The following is a 21367-nucleotide window of genomic DNA, read 5'->3' on the forward strand; positions in this document are numbered from 1 at the left end:
GATTCAGAGGCAGGAAACTCAGCGTCTTGGTGATCCCATTCAATAGCACTGGGGAGGCACTGCTGGCTGTCATCCTGTGCCCCGAACACTGGAGAGATGGCCAGGGACACTGAGTCCTGAGCCCCATGGGGGTGGCGTGGACAAGGAAACACAGGGGAGAGCCTGTTGGGTGAGGTGAGCTTGCAGGAGTCCTTTCAGGAGAAAAATGACTTTATACTGGTTCTCTGCTTTGCTTTTGTTGGGGAGCCTTCATCTCACCTCCTGGAGAGGTTAGAAGCCCAATGTGACCCCAGGACTCACAGTCCTTCGACTCAGGCCCCCCTGGATTGCTGTTCTCTTAGCTAATCCTTCAATCTCCTTTTTAATAGGCATAAATGGGAGCCTTCGGGGAAAATCCTGGTATATTACAGTGGACTTAATTCTCTTCGATAAGTTTTGCCCTCAGCAAGATGTCAAAGCTTGTTTTTTCATGTAGATATTAAGTTGATAGGGCTGTTATATATTTGCTGTTATTAGCGCCTTCTTTTCTCTGCCTCTCTGGCAATTCAGCACAGACACTCAGGATTCTCTTTGTTTTGGGCTTAAAGGGGAAACCCTGTTAGTGTGGTGTGGCTGATTCCTGAACGCACAGCTTCTGAAGAAGGGCTTGTCACCTGTACCGGGCTCATGTTTCCCAGCCCAGATAAACAGTACTGCCAGTGCAACGGTGAGAACTTGCAGCCGCGAGAAGCAGAAAGTTGCAAGTTGGGGCTTAGCTTGCGGGTTCCTGGCTAAGAGGAACTATTTATTTGCTTATTTTTTGCAGGGGAGAAGTTTGGGTGTGGGGTAGAGAGAGGATAAGTTGTTGGCATCTTTTCTCTAACCCCACAAAGGACCCTGACTTACGGAGTGCTGATTTGTTTTATTATTTTTTTTTTTTTTGAAGATTTTATTTATTTATTTGACAGACGGAGATCACAAGTAGGCAAAGAGGCAGACAGAGAGAGGAGGGGAGGCAGGCTCCCTGTTGAGCAGAGAGCCCGATTCGGGGCTCGATCCCAGGACCCTGAGATCATGACCTGAGCCGAAGGCAGAGGCTTAACTCATTGAGCCAACCAGGTGCCCCGTGATTTGTCTTATTTTTTTAAAAGCTGGCTTTTTAACTGTTGCCAGCGTAAAGACAAATGGTTTGGGGCTTTTGGGACTTTCTCTGGGTGCTGGGAAGCCCTGGCTGTTAGAGCTGGGCGCCCCTGTCCTCTTTCTCCCTGGGCACCAATCCCCAGACTCTGATAGGATGAGTTTTGGGAGGAGGAGCCCTGGCGGCTGGAACACCAGGCTTGGGGAGAATATGCGAGAGGCTGTGATACTCTGCGACTTCGGACTCTGGGTGTCACATATGCCCTCTGGGCTTCACGATATTTATAAAATATTAAAGAGCGACATCCTTGTCTTCCATCACCAGCTGTTCTCAGGGTTTTCTTCTCCACGGAAACCTGGGAGATGAGTCTGGTGTGTCTCCTTCTGGATAGTTTTTCCTGCGTATTTACGGGAGTCCTGAAAATACCCATAGGAAATATAGTGTGTGTGTGTGTGTGTATGTGTGAGAGAGAGAGAGAGAGAGAGAGAGGGAGAGAGAGGGAGAGGAGGACACACACACATGCACAGGGAGAGGGAGGGCAAGAGAGGGAGGGAGAGAGCCCATGAGAATATACGTGGCATATTGTTCATGCTTACGGTCCCCTGGCTGGTGTTCTGGAGCTGCCCTGTTGTTTGTCCCAGGGTGTTATTTTAAGGGACAGTTGCCATGGCTCATATCTGCTGTCCCCCCCCCCCACCGTGTTCCTCTCCCACACTGGACCCTCTAAGAAGTTAGAGCCCTCCCTGGGAAGCCCTCCCCTGTGAGGCTGGATCCTGGCGGCCAGCTGAAACCAGTTCAGTTGTGTTCTCCTTGGAACCAGCTGGTTTGGCAATCCTTCCCTGGTGCTGTTTTCACAAGGGATCTAACCCCAACACTTCCCTGTGGTCCTGCTTCCTGCCCATAGCGTGGCTCTGTAACTGGGGGAATGTGTCCCAGGCATGGGAAGAGCCCCCAGGACTCTGCCACCTCCCCTTCCCTGGCACTGGCTCCCCGAGCAGACCCATGAGCTGTGCATTTCAGGTGGTGGAGTCGAGGTCTCTGGATTCAATCCCTGCTCCTGCAGGGAGCTGCTTAGGGGCCAGAAGAGCTCTAAGTGGCTTGGGAAGTCAGTGCACCGTGCTCCCCACAACAAATAACATTTTTTTTTTCCTTTTAGTTAACTCTTTGGGAGGTGGAATAACCAGGGCTGAGACTGCTTACGGCCTGAGGTGTACCTCTCACATTTTCCCATGTGGCCTCGCTCACCTGGTGCGGAGGGCTCAGGCACCAACTGCGCAGGCGTAGGTGTGAGCAGCAGGTGCAGGTGCGTGCGGTAGGCGGGGCTGCTGTGGACGTCAGATGCCCCACCCACCTGATCCTTTAGGCAGGCGGGTGGCAGGCAGGTGGCTGAGGGATGCACCTGTGCTTTAGTCATTTCTCTCCGTGTGACCTTAAGCGCTGTCAGCAGCCCTTCAGAGCCTCACCTAGGTCCCTCCACACAAATGTCCTGCTCTTAGAAATAGTAGGGAAAAGAGACAATGTCAAGCAACCGGTTTGCTGTGAATCCGCCCATACTCTTTCCTGCACTGAACCTTGCACTGTCCGTATTTACCTTCGTGGAGATGCCCCTCTTAATTCAATAACGGACACCTTCCTTCCTGCTTGCCCTCTTTAGCTCCTGGGATTTGGGGGGCAACAGCTAATTTTCCAGATCTGTGTTTGCTCCTGCTGCCACATCCAAACTTCGCTTTCCAGGCCCCCGGAGGAACACATTAATCTTGTCTCCTTGTGCCCACGAGGCATGCAGGGTGCTGTTCCGGGTCAGATGAGAGATGATGCTGGGAGGGGAGGGGAGGGTGGGGAGAGGGGTCTGAATGCTAGGAGTTGCTTCCCCGGAGAAACAGCAACTATGGAGGGTGGAAAGGAACAGATACGGCCGAGGAAAGAAGCCTCTTTAGTCTAGGGGCCACGACGCAGTTAATCCGCATATTAGCCTCTCTCCTTGATGGCGCCATCCTGACAAGGACTGTCTCTCCAGCCAGCCCTCCGGTTAAGCCGAGGCTGACTTGCTGGCCTCCTGCATCCGCTCGGGAGGTGTTCAGTGGGAATCCCTCCCATATTGTCCCACCTGCACAGACGTGCTGCAGGAAAGCGATCTGTCCCTTTTGGCCTCTGACAAGTTTGCATGTTTTTGCAAAGGCTGTCTGCCCTGACGGTTGGAGCTTTCCAAGATGGATTGTTTTTTTCATTTGGGAGGAGGCTTCTGTGCTTTTTCTCTCTTCAGTTAGCCTACCCCCTCCAGGGTACCTGCAGACACGTCAGCCCTAGTCTCCGCCCTGAGAGGGGACTCTGGTGTCGGAGGCCAGTTTCAGACGGCCACCCGGCTTTCTCTGTTAGAGCCCACACAACAGGGACACACGCATAACACATTCTTGGATGCAGATTCGTCTCAGCAGGGTGCTGTCTCATCATAAAAGGTGTGATTTCTCGCTGTAGCAGATCCGTGAACTTCTGAAAATACCACCACCTTCCAAACCTGCCTATCTTCCAGCTGTGGGTATCTGCTCAGCTTCCGTGTGGGGTGGGGAGGGAGCTGTGGCTACAGATAGTCCTTGTGGGAGACGAGCCCATGCCTGAAAGCTAGTCGGGCGAGCTTGTGTGGGCTTTTTCCTTGGCCTTGAAATCCAGGGAATCCTCGCTCAGGAGAGCCGGGCCATCTTCTCTTGGGAACCCTCTGCGTGCAATACTCCGTGAGGATCCTCTGTGAGGAAAGACAGCCCTGCAACCCTCTGCCACTAGTGGTGGCAGACCCTGTCCCCCCTTGATGCCCCTTTGGGTCTAGAGTCACTCCATTGTTGCCCTCTGCTCGTCTTGTCACCTGGCGGGCTCGTCCCCCCGACCCAGCTGGGATGGCGCCCCGCCTTGCAGCCGCCAAGGGCTTTTGCTCCGGATGCACCTAGGAAGTGGCTGGGAAAGTTCTGGGGAGGTGTGACTGGTAGGATTCTCCCTTGGAGGCAGCAGATGCCGTCGTCTGGAATTAGACATTTGTGGATTTATCGAAGGCTGGCGGTAGAACAGGCCTTCATCATGGTCTGCGCCAAAGCCCCTTGTTTTACGAGCAAGAGTTGAAGTATGGTCTCAGCAGAGCTTTCTTCCAGTTCAGGCTTTGTGGCTCTTGGGGTGGCCTTGACCCTGCCTGTCCCTGCAGCTGCCTGTGGTCGTCCGTCCACCCAGGAAGCCTCTCCCTTATGCTTTTATCTTGATACCAACTTTGCCCCCGTCTTGTTGGCATTTCTGTACCCCCTTTATCCTACTGCCGAGGTATTTCACACTAATACTTGAGTTAGCGTGGAGCGACACACAGTTTCTTCTTCCTTTTCCTTTTTAATGGGATTTTTAATAGGATAATGGTCTTACTGACATTGTTAGTAATGAATAGCTTTATGCTCGTTTTCTGGTGTTTGAGAAGGATTTTAATTGCTTCAGTAATATCCTTACCTACTCCTGGAGGCCTTTGGCTCCCAGCTGTGAGGTAGTTGATGGGAATTCGGAGTCCTGCCTAGCCAGGGACTCTGACAACCGGAGACTGACTAAACCAAGTGGCCCATGCTGGTACCCAACATGGCCTTATAGCCCTGTGTTCATAACTTGAGGCTCATTCCTTCCCCTCACACTAATTAGCATACCCGCACTGTCCTACAGCTGCCCGGGGACTATCCTGGTTTGTCACTTAGTCCAAAGGTCAGCATTTTAGGACCATAAGCTGGACTGGCCCCCTTTGCCCCCACAGGCTTTTTTGCCCTTTTTTAATCCCTGTGGAGCTGTGCATGGAGAACCATTGTGTACCCTAAAGAGGCACCATACCTGGCTTACCTTTGGACTTTCATGGGCCCTTCCTCCACCAAAAAAAAAGACCAAAAAAAGACTAAAAGTCATACTTTACAGCTAGGTTAGTGTAAAGATGAATATCGTGCAAGCTGGATTCATTATTTATTTATGTTTTAAAAGATTTTATTTATTTGAGAGAGAGAGAGCACAAGCAGAGGGAGAGGGAGAAGCAGCCTCCAGCAGAACAGGGATCCTAATGCGGGACTTGATCCCAGGACCCTGGGATCATCTACCCGAAACCGAATTCTGCCAATGACCAGTGCCCTTGGAAGCGGGACCCGAGCCTCAGATGAGATTGTGGCTTTGATTTCGGCCCGAGGACACCCTGAGCCAAGGGCCCAGTTTAACTTACTCCTGGATTCTTGACCTGTGCCAAGATAGGAAATGATGGATGCTCACCCGCTACCCCACCAGGTGGGATTTTGTACAGCAATGGTAACCTCTGGCAAGGAGGCCCTGTGTCTCCCCTGGGGCATGTGCTTTGGAATTTAGGCTTAGGGAAGAGAGAAAGGGGAAGGAGTGGGTCTCTACCTCCCCAAGGCAGGAAGCAGAAAATCATTCCGTAGATGCAGGCAGTTCAGATTGGTGTTCAGCTGCCAAGTGCGCATCAGGCCCAGATAACGTTGAATAATTAATTCTGCTCTGAGCAGAGTGAAGCCTTGCATAAAGCCCATTTAAAAAAAAAAAAAAATCAAGTCTGTTCTTCAAAGGCAGAGCTTCTCTTTTGAAGTGGTTTGAATGCCATTTCCAGGCTGCTTCCTTAGCATAAAAACACTCAGGGGTTTGCACCCTCCCCCAAGGACCCCCCCCTCTTTGAGTCACTAAGAGGCCCCTGATTCCACCTTTCCCAGCTGGCTTCCTCTGGGCCCCAAGCCCTGGTCACAGCCCTGTTAGGAAGCTGTGTGTCTCAGCCTCGGAGACACAATCATGGGGAAGCAGACAGACTGTTTTCAGCAGCGGTTTGAGGCTTCAGACCCTGGTGGTCAAGGTCTCCTGGGGACCAGTGCTGCTAAGTAGGGGCGGGAGGCTGAGGGACTGACAGTGGAGATGTGGACTGGCAGTGTGAGGGGCGGTGACGGTGCTGGAAGGCCTCCGCTCCTGGGGTGTGGGGGGACCCAACCACCCTGTCCCCACCACCGCTATACTTCCAGGCCGCTACCTGGTGGGCTGCAGGGGAAGCCATACTGTGCCCAAGTGGCTCAGGACATTAACACTGACTCTGTGTTGAATTCCCAGCCTTGCTGCTTCTCTCCTCTGTCGGAGTTGATGCTTATGTCTCTGATTCGCTGCATGGATAGGTCAGTGCCCCCAGCTTCGCACTGAGAGCACCTTTCTCCCTTCTGATGATCGATCTCTGTGTCTTGCTTTCCATTTTAGGGCATCTTTACCAGGAATAAGATTTCTAGGTTCTTCTCTTGTTGCCTGGAGACCCAGTTATGACGTTGGGCCATTACCCCACAGAACCTTGCTCTGGTTTCCATCTAGCTGTGCTCGTGAAGTGAGTGTTCACTGTCGTGTATGGGCTGAGATGTTAAAGGTCATGATTCCATATCTCAGGGTGATGTGCCGGGCCTGGAGAGACCGCCACACCGATTGCTCCTTGTGGACACTGTGCTCAGACAACTCTCCTCGCCGATCGTAACAGCGTAAGACTTTGTGCCCAGTGTGTGCGTGTTCCCGCACACCCTCCTTGGGTCACTATCTATGGGGTCCTTTCTTGAGTTGCCTTAGTACATTCCTGGTTGACCACACCCTGGTAGGAGGAGGAGTAGAGAGATTTGGAATCAGTAGTTCTGGGTTCAAATCCTGCTTGTGCCTCTGACTAATGGCGTGATGTTAGCTAAGTCATTAGCTTTTATGATTTAGTTTCCTCAAATGTAAAATGGGGGTGGGTGGGTGGATTACATCCGTCAGCTTGGACTGCCATTACAAAGTACCACAGACTGGATAGCTTCAACAGTAGAAATTTATTGCCCCAGTTCTGGAAGCTGTAAGTCCAAGATCAAGGTTGGCAGGGTTGGTTCCTTCTGAGGGCCCTGAAGGAAAGATCCATTCCAAGCCTCTCTCCCTGGCATTTCGCCCGGCATTTTGTCTCTGTGTCTTCAGATTGCCTTCTCCGCATGCGTGTCTGTGTCAGATGTCCTGCTCTTATAAAGAACACCAGTCAGATTAGATTACATCCCATCCCAACAACTGCATTTTGATTTAATTACCTCTTTAAAGATCTTATCTTCAAATAGAGTCTCATTCTGGGGTGCTGGGGGTTAGGATTTGAGCATAGGAATTTTAGTGGTGGGGAAGTTCAGCCCGTCGTGGAGGTGGTGAAGCTACCTGTCGGTCTACATCAGAAGAAGGTACGGAGGATCACATATGGTATCCAATAAGAGGGTACGTTTGATGCTGAACAAGGTGTGACAAGAGGTTTTCTGCAGACAGAGTTGCTTTCTCTAACACTGGTTCTGGCACATGTGTCCAGTGAAAGCTGCTAGATAGAGTCAGCTCTCCAGCTGCTCTCCTGGAACTACTTGGAACCCTCGATCATCTGTGCAAGGCTCCATGAGGTCATTAGGTCTGAGTTGTCTCAAACACATAACCTGTCTGTTGAATCTGTGCTTAGCAATTAGCTCGGACCAACTCAGTGTAAACGTGAATGCAAACAAAGGCCCTGAGATTAAGCAGTATTTGGTCATGAAGGGGTCACCTTGGTGATTCAGACTGACAGTATTCTTTCTTTTTTATAGATTATCATTTAAGTGAAAATATAAAATTTAAAAAATTTTATATAAAACCTTTAGATCTCTGAGAATGTGTCCTAGGGTCCCCCTTAGAGAAGCACTGTTTTGGGGAATTGAGACTGAATTTGCAAGTTTAATCAGGAGCCACTGTCTACAGGCTAGATCTGTGGGGGACTGTGTGTGGTTTGTGGGCCCCAAATGTTCGGTGCAACATTTTACGTGTCTGTGCATGTATGCTGCTGTAGATCGCAAAAACAGGCACAGATCCCTCCCCTGTTGTCCTCTGTGCTCTGGCAACATGACATCCGATCCTCTCAACAAGATGTGTGGTTGCCCTATCCATGCCTTCAGTGCTTGCTGGCTTGGCTGGGGTCAACGGGAGGGTAGCAGATGTGATCCTGGCAGAGACTTGAATAGCACTTGATGTTGGATGCTGCCCTATCTTGCTGGCCCCGAAACCCTGAATTCACTGTACAAATAAGCCCGGTGTCATCCGCTGGAGAATGGCAGGTCACATAGAGAAGAATCCTGTGTCCCAGCCAAGAGTCAGGCAACTCCTGGCCAGCAGCATGTGCACCGCCAGACGCATGTGCCATCCTGGACCGTCCAGCCTCTGGGCGAGCCAGGGGTCCAGGCAACCTTGACTGAGCCCAGACAGCAGATGGGCAGCAGCGCCTCGTTGACTGGAGATGCAGGGGTATTAATAACCATTGCTTTAAGCTCCTAAGTTCTGAGGCATTTTGTTACCTAGCAATGACCGTCTGATGCACATGCATTTATTAATCTTTTTTTTCTGGGAAGAGAAATCTTATCCTTTTGCAGATTTCTGGAGGGATCTGATATCTTTTCAAAGGAGAATGTAGGTAAGAAAGAGTTGCCTGAGAAAGCCCGGCTGGAGGGAAACCAGAAAAGGCTCAGTGTAGATCACAAGGGTGTGTTTTAATGAACTCCAGAGTGAGGGCGAGAAGTAGGCTAAAAGTGATGGATAATCCTTGAGGGTTAGGAAGGTGAGACCTCATTATATGTAGGTACCTGCATTTCTTTAGATTTGTATTTTCGTTTCAAGAAAAAGTTATATTTCAAGTTATCAGAAAGCAGAGAATAGTTTGGAAAACTCTGCCAACCCCCATCTCTCTGTCAGCCACGCTAGCAGACTTGACTCTTTGGAACACAGGCGTGGTGTGGAGCCACTTACCTGGGCCCGCTGTGGGAGGGCTGTCTTTGCAGGCTCTCGGAGAGCTGTATCTTTGCAGAGCCATGTGCTTTAAAATCAGTTTTATGTGATTAAATAGGCTTGATTATGAATAGTAATTTGGCATCAGAAATAGGAGAAGGTTTTGTCCCTAAAAAGATAGTCTGAGTGATAGCAGACTTACGTAGCTTAAATATAGCTACAAGTCCGTAATTAACTTCTGCCGTTGTGAAGCTCCAGGCCAAGGTCATGGAGGACATGGGCAGGAAGGGGGAAGATGTGACCTTGGAGGGGTCATGGGCTTCAGAGTAGGGAGGTCTTACCTTTGAGGGGAGCGAGCTGCGCTGTCCCACTCTGAACGTTCCTGCCAGGAAGGGGTGTGGACATGGAGCATTTGGGCAGCAGGTCACAGGGTAGGGGACTCCCCATCCTCATGTGGTCTCAGGGGTGATGTTGAGGGTTGCACATTGTCATTATCAGGAGGGCAGAAGCAGGCGTGGGTGGGAAGCCCTCCTTCTTGCCCTTAGCTAGATGGCCTTGAACACTGCGACGGCTTTGCTTTCCCATTCTGCATGAATCCCTCTTTCCTTCTTTCTCAAGGCCTAACCGTTTTGTGGTCACCTGGGTCTTTGTGTTGTATGTTCTGCAACATTTCCCCTCTCATTGTGGAGGTTTGGGAGTATCATTCACTCTGGCAATTAATGGGGTTAGTGAACGCGGGCATAGTACTGAGGCCTGACAGGGGAGCAAGAAGGCACAGCTCCTGCTTTGAGGATCCCATGGTTTTGGGGTGGCCAAGGACTCCCGGAAGTTACTGTGTGCCGTTTGGTAAATGCTGTGACAGGAGCATGGTTGGGATGTCCGGAGAGCACAGAGAGGGAAACATTTCTAATCCAGATGAGGCTGGGCCCATCAAGGAAGGCTTCCTGGAGAAGGGAGCTCAGTGTTCTTTAGCCCAGATTTTAGAAGTATCCAGCATCGAGCACTTAGAAGCTTGAAAACCTGCGTTGCTAGCCATTGCTGTTGCCATGGAGAGAGGGAACATAGGCTGAGTTAGAGGTGCATTCCTAGTGTCCTCAGACATGGTAAACCAGGTGGGGGACCAAGTTCTTGGAGCTGTGATTTTCCTTGTCTGTAAGGCTCTTGGTTATGAGCCAGGATCCCTGAACACATAGGGAGACTGAGGTAAGAAAGATGGCAGCGTCCTGCCTGAAAGGGCCTGAGGCAGGATTGTACCCTCGGTGGCATTGCTCTGTGTCCCTGTTGCTTTGAGGCCAGCCACTTGTCACCTCAGGCCAGCCAGGCTCTGGGCAGCAGGCTGCTGCCGGGCTCCCTGGGAAAGAAGGTCATCTATTATGTAAGTGTCATCCCTATTCTGGCTAGTGATCAGGGGCGACATTTAATTTTTTTTCCATTATGTGGAATAATTTAAGATTGTGTTACGAGTGTCATTATTATTGCAATTTCCCGGTAATAAAAACAGCATCAATTATTTAATGTCACCTTGTGTGTCTGGGTGAAGTGGGGATGACGGGAGGCAGAGGCTGCGCGGAGGGGGAGGCTCAGCCCACGTGGGCTCCAGGCACCTCCTGTAGCATTAGCTTGGCCCGCGTCCCCACGGGAGGGGCTGCGGCCCTGCTCGGACCCTCGTTCCCTTCTCCATCGGGGTGTATCACGGCCTCACTTTAGCTGTGGCTGGGGGCTGGCAGGGGCACCACACTGTCCTCTGACCTTTGCCTTCACCCCTCATTAGAGAACTCTGACCTGCTGGTCAACCCCAGTTAAAGAACCTGCATGCTGTTGGGGGGGTGGTGGTGTGGGGGCGCTCAGAGTCATCCCAGAGCCATTCCAGGCTGAATGAACTTGGCAGGCAGCGTGCCTATGAGTGGCTGAGGGTTGTCTGCTCTGCCCTGCCCTGGAGGTTATTCACAGCAATTGACATCCCAGTGGGAGAAGAGCCAGAGGCAGGTGAACACGTGGAAGCTGGCCATTGGGACTTGGAGCAAATGGCCCTGAACTTCTTGCAGTGAGTTTTGGGGCCCGCAGTGCGTTGGCTCCTAGGGGCCCATGTCCACTGTGCTTCGGCAATGGGCTTCCGTTTGCCCTTACAGACTTCTTCATCTCCACATGGCTTCAACCCCCTGGCTGTGCTCTAGGCTTTTCCTTGTGGGACTCATTTCTCTGGGGCTCTAGAAGCTTCCTTGGGCAGTGCTTCTCCCCCTGGTGCCCAGGACAGCAAACCCCGATGAGCGGCATCCGGACTGTCTTTTTTTTTAAGATTTTATTTATTTGACAAAGAGAGATCACAAATAGGCAGAGAGGCAGGCAGAGAGAGAGAGAGAGGAGGAAGCAGGCCCCCTGCCGAACAGAGAGCCTGATGTGCGGCTTGATCCCAGGACCCTGAGATCATGACCTGAGTCGAAGGCAGAGTCTTAACCCACTGAGCCACCCAGGCGCCCCCGGACTGTATTTCTTAGTGGAGATAAACGGCATTATTTTCTGAAGCCCTTCTGTTTTCATGTAAGACATCCTGGGGTGCTGCTTTCCTCTGCCCTCCCACCCCCATTTTCTTTCTTCCTTCTTTCCTTTCCTCTCCATTCCTTCTCTTTGGCTTCTGGAAACTGTTAATTATTCTCCAGCTCCTGCCCCTTTGCACAGCCCTTCCAGAGTGGGTGGAAATGGCTGTGTTTGTTCTGAACCAGACACTTGCTCTGAGCCATTAATAATAATAACAATTAATAATAATTCTGTCGCAAGAAGACCGCAATCTCAAGTTCCGTGGCCCTGGGTGGTGTTGCCTGTTGCCTCCCAGCAGCTCCCTCCCTGCTTTGGGGACCACACTGGATTTGGAGGGGTGGGCGGGGATGGGGGAGAAGGGCTGGAGGAGGACTTGGGGGGGAGGGGGTGGTGCAGAAGAAAATCAAGACTTGTACTTTGGGAAGGAGCCTGTGTATCTGGTACCTTGGCATTTGGTGACCAGCAACCCAGGAGCCCAGGGGAACCTGCCAGACCCATCCCGGGCCGACGGGCAGCCCAGCCGGCTCTCAGGGCTGTGGTGGGGAGTCGGGAGCAGCTTGCGTTAGTCAGATGTCTGCTCTGGAAGGCCTCGCCCTGCTGTCCTCGCAGGGCCAGCAGGGATGGAGTGGGGAGCACGCCTGGAAAAGCTTTGCAGAAGGTACAGAAGAACAGAAAAGCCCCAGACATGTAAGGCGGTGATAACCCGTCGAGAGGGCTGTGCGGTCGTCAGCAAAGCAAGAGGAGGATGTAGAGAAGGAATTTCTCCCCAGGCTCTTGGTCACTGGTGCACAGGCCAAGGCTGTGTTCAAGGCAGCGCCCCCTCCACGGGCAGTCTGCGTGCTCCGGGAGCAGCCCAGCCCCCAGGGAGCAAGAGGTGGGGTCAGCCCTGCGGAGCTTCCTGACTCTAAGTTCATGGGCATTAGATGGAGCCATCAAAGCAGCACTGGCATCTGCCATGGGGGCCATTCCTTGAAATTTCGACGCTTTTCTATTTCTGTTGTCCCCATCCACGGTTGAGTGGAGAGGGTGGGCGACATGGAGAATCCCGGAAGGGAGTCTGGAAGGAGTGCTGGGAGGCTGGCCGGTGTCTGGACTCCGAGAGGCGTGGGGAGTGTTGCCAGGCATGGGGTGTGGAAGCAATCCTTGGCTTCACTCTGTGGGTGCGCCCTGTGAGCCGGGCAGATGTGCTGGGTCCTTGTCTAGCTTTTAGATGGACAGCTTCTTCTTATTGTTTTTTTTTTTTAATTTTTATTTTTTATTTCTTTTCAGCATAACAGTATTCATTGTTTTTTTGCACCACACCCAGAGCTCCATGCAATCCGTGCCCTCCCTAATACCCACCACCTGGTACCCCAACCTCCCAACCCCTGCCCCTTCAAAACCCTCAGGTTGTTTTTCAGAGTCCTTAGGCTCTCATGGTTCACCTCCCCTTCCAATTTCCCTCAACTCCCTTCTCCTCTCCATCTCCCCATGTCCTCCATGCTATTTGTTATGCTCCACAAATAAGTGAAACCATATGATAATTGACTCTCTCCGCTTGATTTATTTCACTCAGCATAATCTCTTCCTGTCCCGTCCATGTTGCTACAAAAGTTGGATATTCATCCTTTCTGATGGAGGCATCATACTCCATAGTGTATACGGACCACATCTTTCCTTATCCATTCGTCCGTTGAAGGGCATCTTGGTTCTTTAGATGGATAGCTTCTAAGTGAGTTGGAGGTGGCATAAAATGGAGAAAGGAGATGCTGGGCGGGGGACATTTGCCTTGCTGGGCCTTGCCGGAAACATGGTCTTCAGAAATCAGTGTGGCTTCTTCCCTGACTTCCAGGGACTTTGCTCAAACACTGGAGAGGCCACCTTCAGCATCTTCCCTGGAGGGGAGCGCTCCATCCTTAATATTTCCCTGCCAGCTAGTGCACCTGCCAGGTGCGGGAACAAGGCCTCTCCTGATGCCGGAACCCTGGGCACGTGGCCGGGCTGACTGGTTGGAACTGTGACATCTTCTTGCTTTATCAGTTCCCGGCACTCTGTTTTCCATTTATTGTTACTTTATCGTCTATCTCTGGAAGGAGAACTCAAGATTCACGAGGACTTGGCTGACCTCATTTTGCTAGAACCTGGCATGGTTCTGGGACTTGGTGGTTGCTTCCTAAGAATTTGCCAGATCCATGAAGGGAGGCAGGCTTCCTAGAAAAAGTGGCAAAATTCTGACCTTCACAGTAAAAAAGAGGGCCTGTGAGTTTCTAGCGTTACCAACAGCATGGGGAGCTTCGGGGCCCTGACCATCTTAAATCATTCAAAAGCAGTGCTCCCTCAGCCTTGTCTTGGTGACCTCTGGCTGCATCATTTTGTTGGGGGGGGGCAGTCCTGTGCAGTTAGGATGTTTAGCAGCTCCCCTAGCTTCTGCCCATTAGAAGCCAATATTCCTCTCCCCCGCTCCCTGCACAAAAAAGTGCCCATTACCAGTGTCCCTTGGGCGTCAGAATCACCCAGGATGAAAACCACTGTTCTCAGGCAAAACCAGGTCCCCCCAAGCCACACCTTGCTGAATGGGCCAAGTAAGCAACGTCAGGCGTCTAAATGGTGTGATGTTTCTGCTGTTAAGGAAGTGGTCCTCTTTCCCTATCCTTTCCCCAGTGATGCATCAATCACTGGGAAGACAAAGGAAGGAAAATCAGCTGACACATTCTCGCGGTGAAACATGCCTTTTATTGCCGCAGTAATTCCTCAGATGTCAGCGCGCGGCAGAGAATTAGAAACAAGTAAAGCACACAAACGCAGAGCCGTGACTCGGTGGCCCACGGCACAGCGCAGACACCAGCTGTCACCCGGGGGTGCCTAGAGGGGGTTTCTCCAGGGGGAGAGACTGGCCCTCTCAAAGTCCCTTCTGTCCCCACGATTCCGTCCATCTGTAGTGCCAGCCTTGACTGTGATACGGTGTGACAGGCCGCCTCTCTTGGTGCTCCTCCCAGGGACAGAGCAGGGGACATCCTGCCGCCCCTGGAACTCTGTAAAGGGGTCCGAGGACCGGAACGAGAGAAGCTCAGACAGAGCCATGAGGCTTTTCTTTTTTTTTCCCCTCATTTACAACACGGTTCTGTGAGGTGTCGCCACCCTTATTTCAAATGCCTTATGGACGATGTCGCCCAATAAAATGACCAGGACAGTGTCGATGTGTTGGACAAATGGGATGATGTGGGAGGAAGGGCTTATGTCTTTGTTTTCAACGTGTCATTGGAAAGAAATAATGAACTTAAATATCTGAATTATTAGATTCTCTTTCGACTCCTGATCCCCATGGACACTGGAAAACAAGGAGACACGTGTGCCTCTGTGTGTGTGTGTGTGTGTGTGTGTGTGTGTCTGTGTAAGACACACCCAGGTATAAACGTTGATGAGGTTCCTTCCGGAAAGCAGTTTAACCGAGACTTTTAGTAGTTGCTTATACCTGGGTGCATTTCAGTGATTGGATCATCAGTCTTCTCCTCTCCTATATTAGAGACACATATTTTATTTTTTATTTTTATTTTTTTTAAGATTTTCTTTATTTATTTGACAGATCACAAGTAGGCAGAGAAGCAGGCAGAGAATGGGGCGAGGGGTGGGAAGCAGGCTCCCCGCCGAGCAGAGAGCCTGATGCGGGGCTCGATCCCAGGACCCTGAGATCATGACCTGAGCCGATGGCAGAGGCTTAACCCACTGAGCCACCCAGGTGCCCGAGACACATATTTTAAATGGAAACTTCTGTTTTGAAACTATTTTTGCCTGAATTTTAAAAAATATCTTGGTGGTTGCTTTTGTTTTTTTGTTTGTTTTGTTTTGTTTGCCCGTGAAGGTGATTCTACTCACCTTCCCTCAGTGACCAGCATCAGCATGTTTGGGAAAAGCCCTCTCAGGGCTGCTTATCCATCTTCCTCAACCCCGTCAGGATCCTGTGCCTCTGTGACCCATTAGCAGAGTCTGAGGGGCTTCCGCAGATGCCTTTCCAAGAGAAGCTCGGTCCCATTATGGTCTCATTTATCTGTTCCTGTTGGAACGCAGGCTTCACGAGAAGCTGTGACTTCGTCTTGCTCACCAAGGAGCCACGAAGTTGGCAGTCTGTAAGTCTTAGTTACATAAACATGGAGATCAAAATCAAGATTTTGCCTCATTAATGTAGAGACCGTCACATTAGGGAGTGACAGACAAAGCACAAAGGTGACATGGCTGTCTTAAGGTCCGTCGGGACTTCACTCCGAATATGTTGGGTCCCCTCGACGGGTCCCCTCGACGGGCACTGTTTCCTTCTTTTCAGGTACTTTTGTTTGGATCGCGTCTCCTTTGGATCTCATGAGAACCGTGAAGGTGGTCAGTTCCTAAAAACCTTGACCTTGTTCCTATATGTAGCAAGGCCACCGTCCAAGAGAACCTGCCATGTAGCCTTCTTGGGACGGTTTTGGAGCCGAGTTCCTTGTGCCTTTGCCCTGCTGTGATGCAGCGTGGACTGCCCCCCTTCCTTTCCCAGGATGTGTTCTTCCCATTTTTAGGATCAGCATCGAACGGTCCTCAGATCCCAGGGCTTTTGTCACCCCAGAAGCTCTACACCCAGAAAGCTCGTCGTCTTCCTTGTGAGAAGCCCCAGCACTTTTGGGACAGACTGGCCGGCTGCCCGGGCGGCTCTGAGCTGGCGGGGTCTGGGGGGCGAAGGTGGTGGGGTGTTACAGTGACGGCACTGCTTCTTGTTTCAGGGTGCAGCAGAAGATCCCCCGACGGCCCTGGCACTGAACTTCACCCCCGCGTCGCTGAAGAAGTCTGACACTGAGGGTCCCCGGCTGCTCTTCCCTGAGAGTGAACTTTCCATCCGGATAGGTAGAGCTGGGCTCCTTTCAGGCAAGCTCCCTGCAGACCCTGGGCTGGGTCAGGCAGCCGAGGCTCAGGCGTGGCGGCAGAGGAAGAACAGGGGAAAGGGCCCGCGTTCTGTCCTTTCCACACATGCGACTTACCCTACCGTGGCACAGGGCCGGACCGGTAACTGGCCCCGTGTCTTCCTTCCCCGTTGCTCTCCAGACCACCTGCAGGAGCTCACAGGGCCTTCTCTTTGCCTTCCCAGCCAGGCCAAGTGGGACCCCCTCTGATGGGACGGGGCTGATTTGGGTGACAGCACCTGGCATTAGTCCCTCCGTCTGCCCCTGTCTAACAGACCCCGAATGCTCCTTTCCATCCACACGACTTTCCTCTTTTTGACGCAGCTGGGAAACGGTGGCAGCCAGGCCGTGTCCCGCTGACAAGGGGTGGCGGGTACCCTGGGAAGGGTACGTGGTTTTCCAGCGTCGGAGCAAGACCTCCCCTGCTCGTCCCATCACACGCTCGTTCAGGGCATTTGGCTAATTGAAGAGCCAGTTAGCACGAGGAGAGGTAGATGCCTTTCTTTCCCTTTGAATTTACTGAAGTCCACGGCTGTGGCACGTATGCCACCCCCCCCCCACTTCTTCCATGGACCGCGGACTTGGGGCTAAAACCACTGAAAAGATGTCGGGAATGGGTGGCTCCTCTCCTGCATAGGGTTCTGTCTTGATGAATCGGGGAGAGACAGACGGGTGTACGGGCATTGTCTTCGCGTTAGTGTTCACGGGAGGAGAGCCCTTTCGTGTTTCCACGCTGGGATTTGAATTTGATCTTTTTGCCACGTGTAGACCAAGACGATCTCTAGACCTCAGGGGAAGTCAGTGCGCCGAAGTCACAGTGATGCCGGTTCTCGCCGACCTGTGTTCCGACTGTGTCCGGCATGAATCATCTTGCGGACCTCGAATATCTTCCCCGCTTGGGTTGATCCTCCCGGCCTCTTACGACTTCGCCGGTGGGACGTAGTCAGGAGGTGCAGACTCAGAATCTAACATCGGCTCCCGTATGGGAGGGTTAGTGCGAACATTCTGCCCCCGCCCCCAAGCACACATGCCATTCATATTTGAATCAGAGCGACGTAGGTGTTTTCTGCTGTTCCCCTTCTACTGGGGAGTCAGGAACTATCCGGAGACCAGGATGGAGCCCTGTCCTTCAGGGAAGCTTGCTATTTGTCATGCCAAACTGTGGGAACACAGAGGCAGAAGGCTTCTGTCAGCCCTTACTAGCTGGCGCTCCTGTGTACCCCTCTGAAGCCTTTATAAAAGTTCTGATTCTGAGCCTTCTCTTGGATGAAAAGGTTGGCCAAATTTTATTCCAACCCCCCAGTTCTTTTTTTGTTCTTTTTTTTTTTTTTTAATTTTCAAGGCTATAGCGGGGAGGTTCAGAGCCTGTTAGTCAAAAAAGGTAAACAGTAGCAATCCCGTGGATAGCCTGGTCCAGTGCAGCCAGGAGAACGTAGGGCCAGAGGGAGTTGGCCCTGCAGGAACGCCTCCCGGGATTCTCGGATCTTCTTGGCAACCCAGGGTGGAGGGGGAAAGTGGGGGGCTGTGTGGGAGGGAGATGTCCTGTCCTCTGCTGAGGACACACACCTAGTCAGAGCAGGTGACCGGGCTGCCCTCCCTCGCCGTTGCTAACTTGTCAGATGTGCTCCTGAGAGCACGGAGGTGGTTTGCCGAGCCTGAGGGTGCCCAGCTATCTCCAGAAGGTTGCTCTTCTGCTCACCTGGACACACCTGTGGGCATCAGGCAATGGAAGGCTCCAGAGCGGAGAAGGGCCATTTGCTGACCCGCCAGCAATGGAGCCCAAAGATGCATTATTTATGCTCTCTGGGTTTCCCCGCAGCGGGCTGTCAATGGAGCAAGGAGATTGATTTGATGGGTATTTAGTGAATAACATCGGCCTTTAAAAAATAATATTGGCGCTGCTGTTATAATGTTTCATAATTGCTTCAGCAGGAGGAAAAGCCAGAAAAGCCACACTGTGGGAGAGAAGGTTTGACTGCTCTGAGCGGCGGCAGCAGCCCCACCCGGCTGGGGACAGCGTTCGGGAGATACTTTCCTATTTCGGTCTTGGTGCCAAATGTGTTATGGTATCAAGGCTGGGATCTTTGGGGACTTTGCTAGACCAGAAGTTCTTTGAAAACCATCAGTCTCTCTGTCTCTTGATTCGGCTACTTCTTTATCTCTCGCCAACTAGTTTTCTTTTAATTAAAAAAGGAATCAGGGGCACCTGGATGGCTCAGTGGGTTAAACCTCTGCCTTCGGCTCGGGTCATGGTCTCAGGGTCCTGGGATTGAGCCCCACATCGGGCTCTCTGCTTGGCGGGGAGTCTGCTTCTCCCTCTCTCTCTGCCTTCCTTTCTGCCTATCCGTGATCTCTTTCTATCAAATAAATAAATAAAATCTTTAAAAAAAAAAAAAAGGAATCACATGGATTCAAAATAGAAAAGTAAATTTTCTCCCAATTTCGAGCCCTTTATGGTCCAGGCTTCCATCTCAGGCACACACGCCGTTTCTAGTCCTTTGTGTGTCCTTTCAGAAATAATATGGTTTTACGGTCATGCTTGGCCCAGTGTTTCTTCCCTTGTGTTTTTTCGGTGAAAAGACCTTCCCATTCTTGCTACTGGCCATGATCTTACTTACTTACTTTGTCCTCTCTTGGTGGTGCTATAGGTTGTTTCCAATCTTAGGCTTTTATAAAGAATGTGGCAGAGAGCCTTTTTATAGGTACCTCCCTGTGGGCAGAAAAGTTGAGTAAGTTCCAAAAATTAGGCCAGAAGTTCTATCCATCTAGGGTCCATGAATGCTAACCAAAAGGTTCATGTATCTCTTGACATTTTATGCAAAATAATGTGTTTTTAGAAGCCAAAGGTTTATACCATCCATCGCATTTCTAATGGCTCCTTGACCCTGATGGTCATCTAGATCTTGGGGATTTTTTGTTTTTTGTTTTTTGTTTTCCCTCAGCTTTTCCCATTCAGCTGCCCAGTTGGATTTTTATTTTTATTTTTTTACTGGCACCCCCTCTAGGTTAAAGAAGGGTAGTAAAAAGTGAATCAGTCCATTCTCTTACTCATTGTTAACTGCCCATTTCAATCTGTTGTTTGTTCTGAGGGAGGATGTTGAAACTCTTCTTCAAGAATGAGGTTGATTTTTTTGTTTGTTTGTTTGTTTGTTGTCCATTGACCCAGTAGCTTGGCGGATGGAGAATCATAATTCTGTGTATCTGTGGAAGGAACAGGAGTAACATCATTTTCCAGTAGAGAAAGTGGTAGATTTAATTTGGGGAATTATTTCGTTACGAAGTGGCACCCGTTTATTTTCCATAAACCTTTCCAAACCTTGTCAGAGGGGTAAGTGAATAGGGACTTGAGTCAGGAGAGCATAAGCTTTAAGGATCTCTAGTTAGAAATAGATTTTTCCTTAATGTCCTGTTCTTTTGTAATAGGAGAACTTGTCCAGCAGGAATAATTTTCACTAGACACACTGGCCCATTAGAAGCCACGTTTTGCAAAATGAAACCAGCACAGACCTAGTGTTGGGTGGGTTTTAGGTCTGCGTGGGCGGCCATCACCAGCCCATTGGCAGCATGGGTTTGCTGTTATCTTAGTCTAACATCTCGAATTCCTTCTTGGTTATGCCACTGACTTGCTGGGTCATATCCTCCTGTGGTGACAGAGCGGAGCTTGGGGGAGAGGCTTTGCCTCTTCTCACTCAAGGTTCCCACATGCCTGATGCCCAGATTAGCACCGCGGGGGGCTTGCCTGTCCAGAACCAGAATGGAATCCAGCTGTTCTCCGATGCCTTTGTCCTTCCTCAGGACACCCTCTTTTCTCCTCCAGGTATCCTACTGTCCCCCTTTTAACCTTGGGCTCTCCCCTGTTTTCCCAGTTAAACATCCTCTCTTAGGCACCTCTGGGAAAAGATTGGATACAGCTGCTAAACACTGAGGTATTCAACAATCCACAGTGTTTTACTCCCGCTCGTGCATTTGCATTTTAACTGCAGATAGCTTCTCTGTCTGGGTAATGAACCTAGGAGGTAGATTTTCATGCTGGTTGATCTTTGGAGGATTCTCTTTTTCGATAGATATGGGGGTTCCTGGGGAAGGCACTGTGCAGGGAGAAATCCCCTCTTGCAAGACAGCTGCCTGTTCTCTCCGTAAGCCCATCCACTTGTGTTCCACTCCCAGCTGCCAGATTTCTTTGGCACTGAAACTCCTTGGCAGTAACTTAATCCTAGCAAGGCAGAGAGGACTTACTTAAACAGCTTCCAAGCTCCTGTGACAACCACTTCTTTCTTCTTCCGTATCTTCTGACTTTGAGTCTTCCTTGAAGAAGATGCTCCTTCTGTCCCCAGTGGAGTCAAATTTAGTTAACTGAAATCTGTCAAGAGTCAGAGATAGCTCCTAGGAGAAATTCTGAATGTTTCTTTGTAATCAGGTCTCTAAAATCACATGTTTAGGTTTATTCCGAGAAGTTTCTTGGTGACTTTGACTTTCGATCAGTAAGACCTCTAAAGATGAAAGAACAACTTCACGGTTTTTAATGTAAATCTAGTATCTTAGCATGTGGTTTTAGCAGTTAGACTGTCCCCACTACTCCCCACCCCCACATAACTGGTTGGTGAGGGGACACTTGCGGGTCTTCTCCTGGCCTAATTGAGGGTTGTCTGGGGCCGGGAAGGTAGGCAGGTCCTGGCACTGCCACCTCCTTCTGGACCAAGGCCGGCAAGCTGGGTTTCTTCATTCAAAGGTTGGGAATGAGCCACACCTGCGAACCCACGGCCACAGCACTGGGGCTATTAAAATACGCCACATCTTCATACAGGGAAATAGGAAAATATTTTGCAGAAGGACAAAAGGCAAAGTGTTCAATGAAAAGAATCACCAGGAGCGCTTGGGCATTGAGGATGTTGAAGGAGGAAGTCACACTGAGGAGCCAGGACTCTGCGTGGGTGGGGCAAATGACCGTTCGCATGTCCCCCCTCCTGGACACATCCCTAGGTGCATACATCTTATGGATCCCTGTGCTTCTGGAGAGTATGATATGTCAGCT

The 21367-nt window shown here is 50.9% G+C and overlaps 1 protein-coding gene across 4 annotated transcripts in view; it reads left to right on the forward strand.

Moving 5' to 3' along the window:
• SLC39A11 (solute carrier family 39 member 11) overlaps nt 1-21367 on the forward strand; it is a 321461-nt gene that overhangs the window by 84146 nt on the left and 215948 nt on the right. For 3 of the 4 annotated variants that reach the window (XM_044247527.1, XM_044247531.1, XM_044247530.1), the window contains one exon: nt 16159-16300. In XM_044247527.1, coding sequence (XP_044103462.1) covers nt 16159-16300 — 142 coding nt within the window. The remainder of the gene's footprint in view (nt 1-16158; nt 16301-21367) is intronic. The other variant, XM_044247529.1, reaches the window with a different exon arrangement.

The sequence above is a fragment of the Neovison vison genome, chromosome 5, assembly GCF_020171115.1.
Source record: "Neovison vison isolate M4711 chromosome 5, ASM_NN_V1, whole genome shotgun sequence".
NCBI lineage: Eukaryota > Metazoa > Chordata > Mammalia > Carnivora > Mustelidae > Neogale > Neogale vison.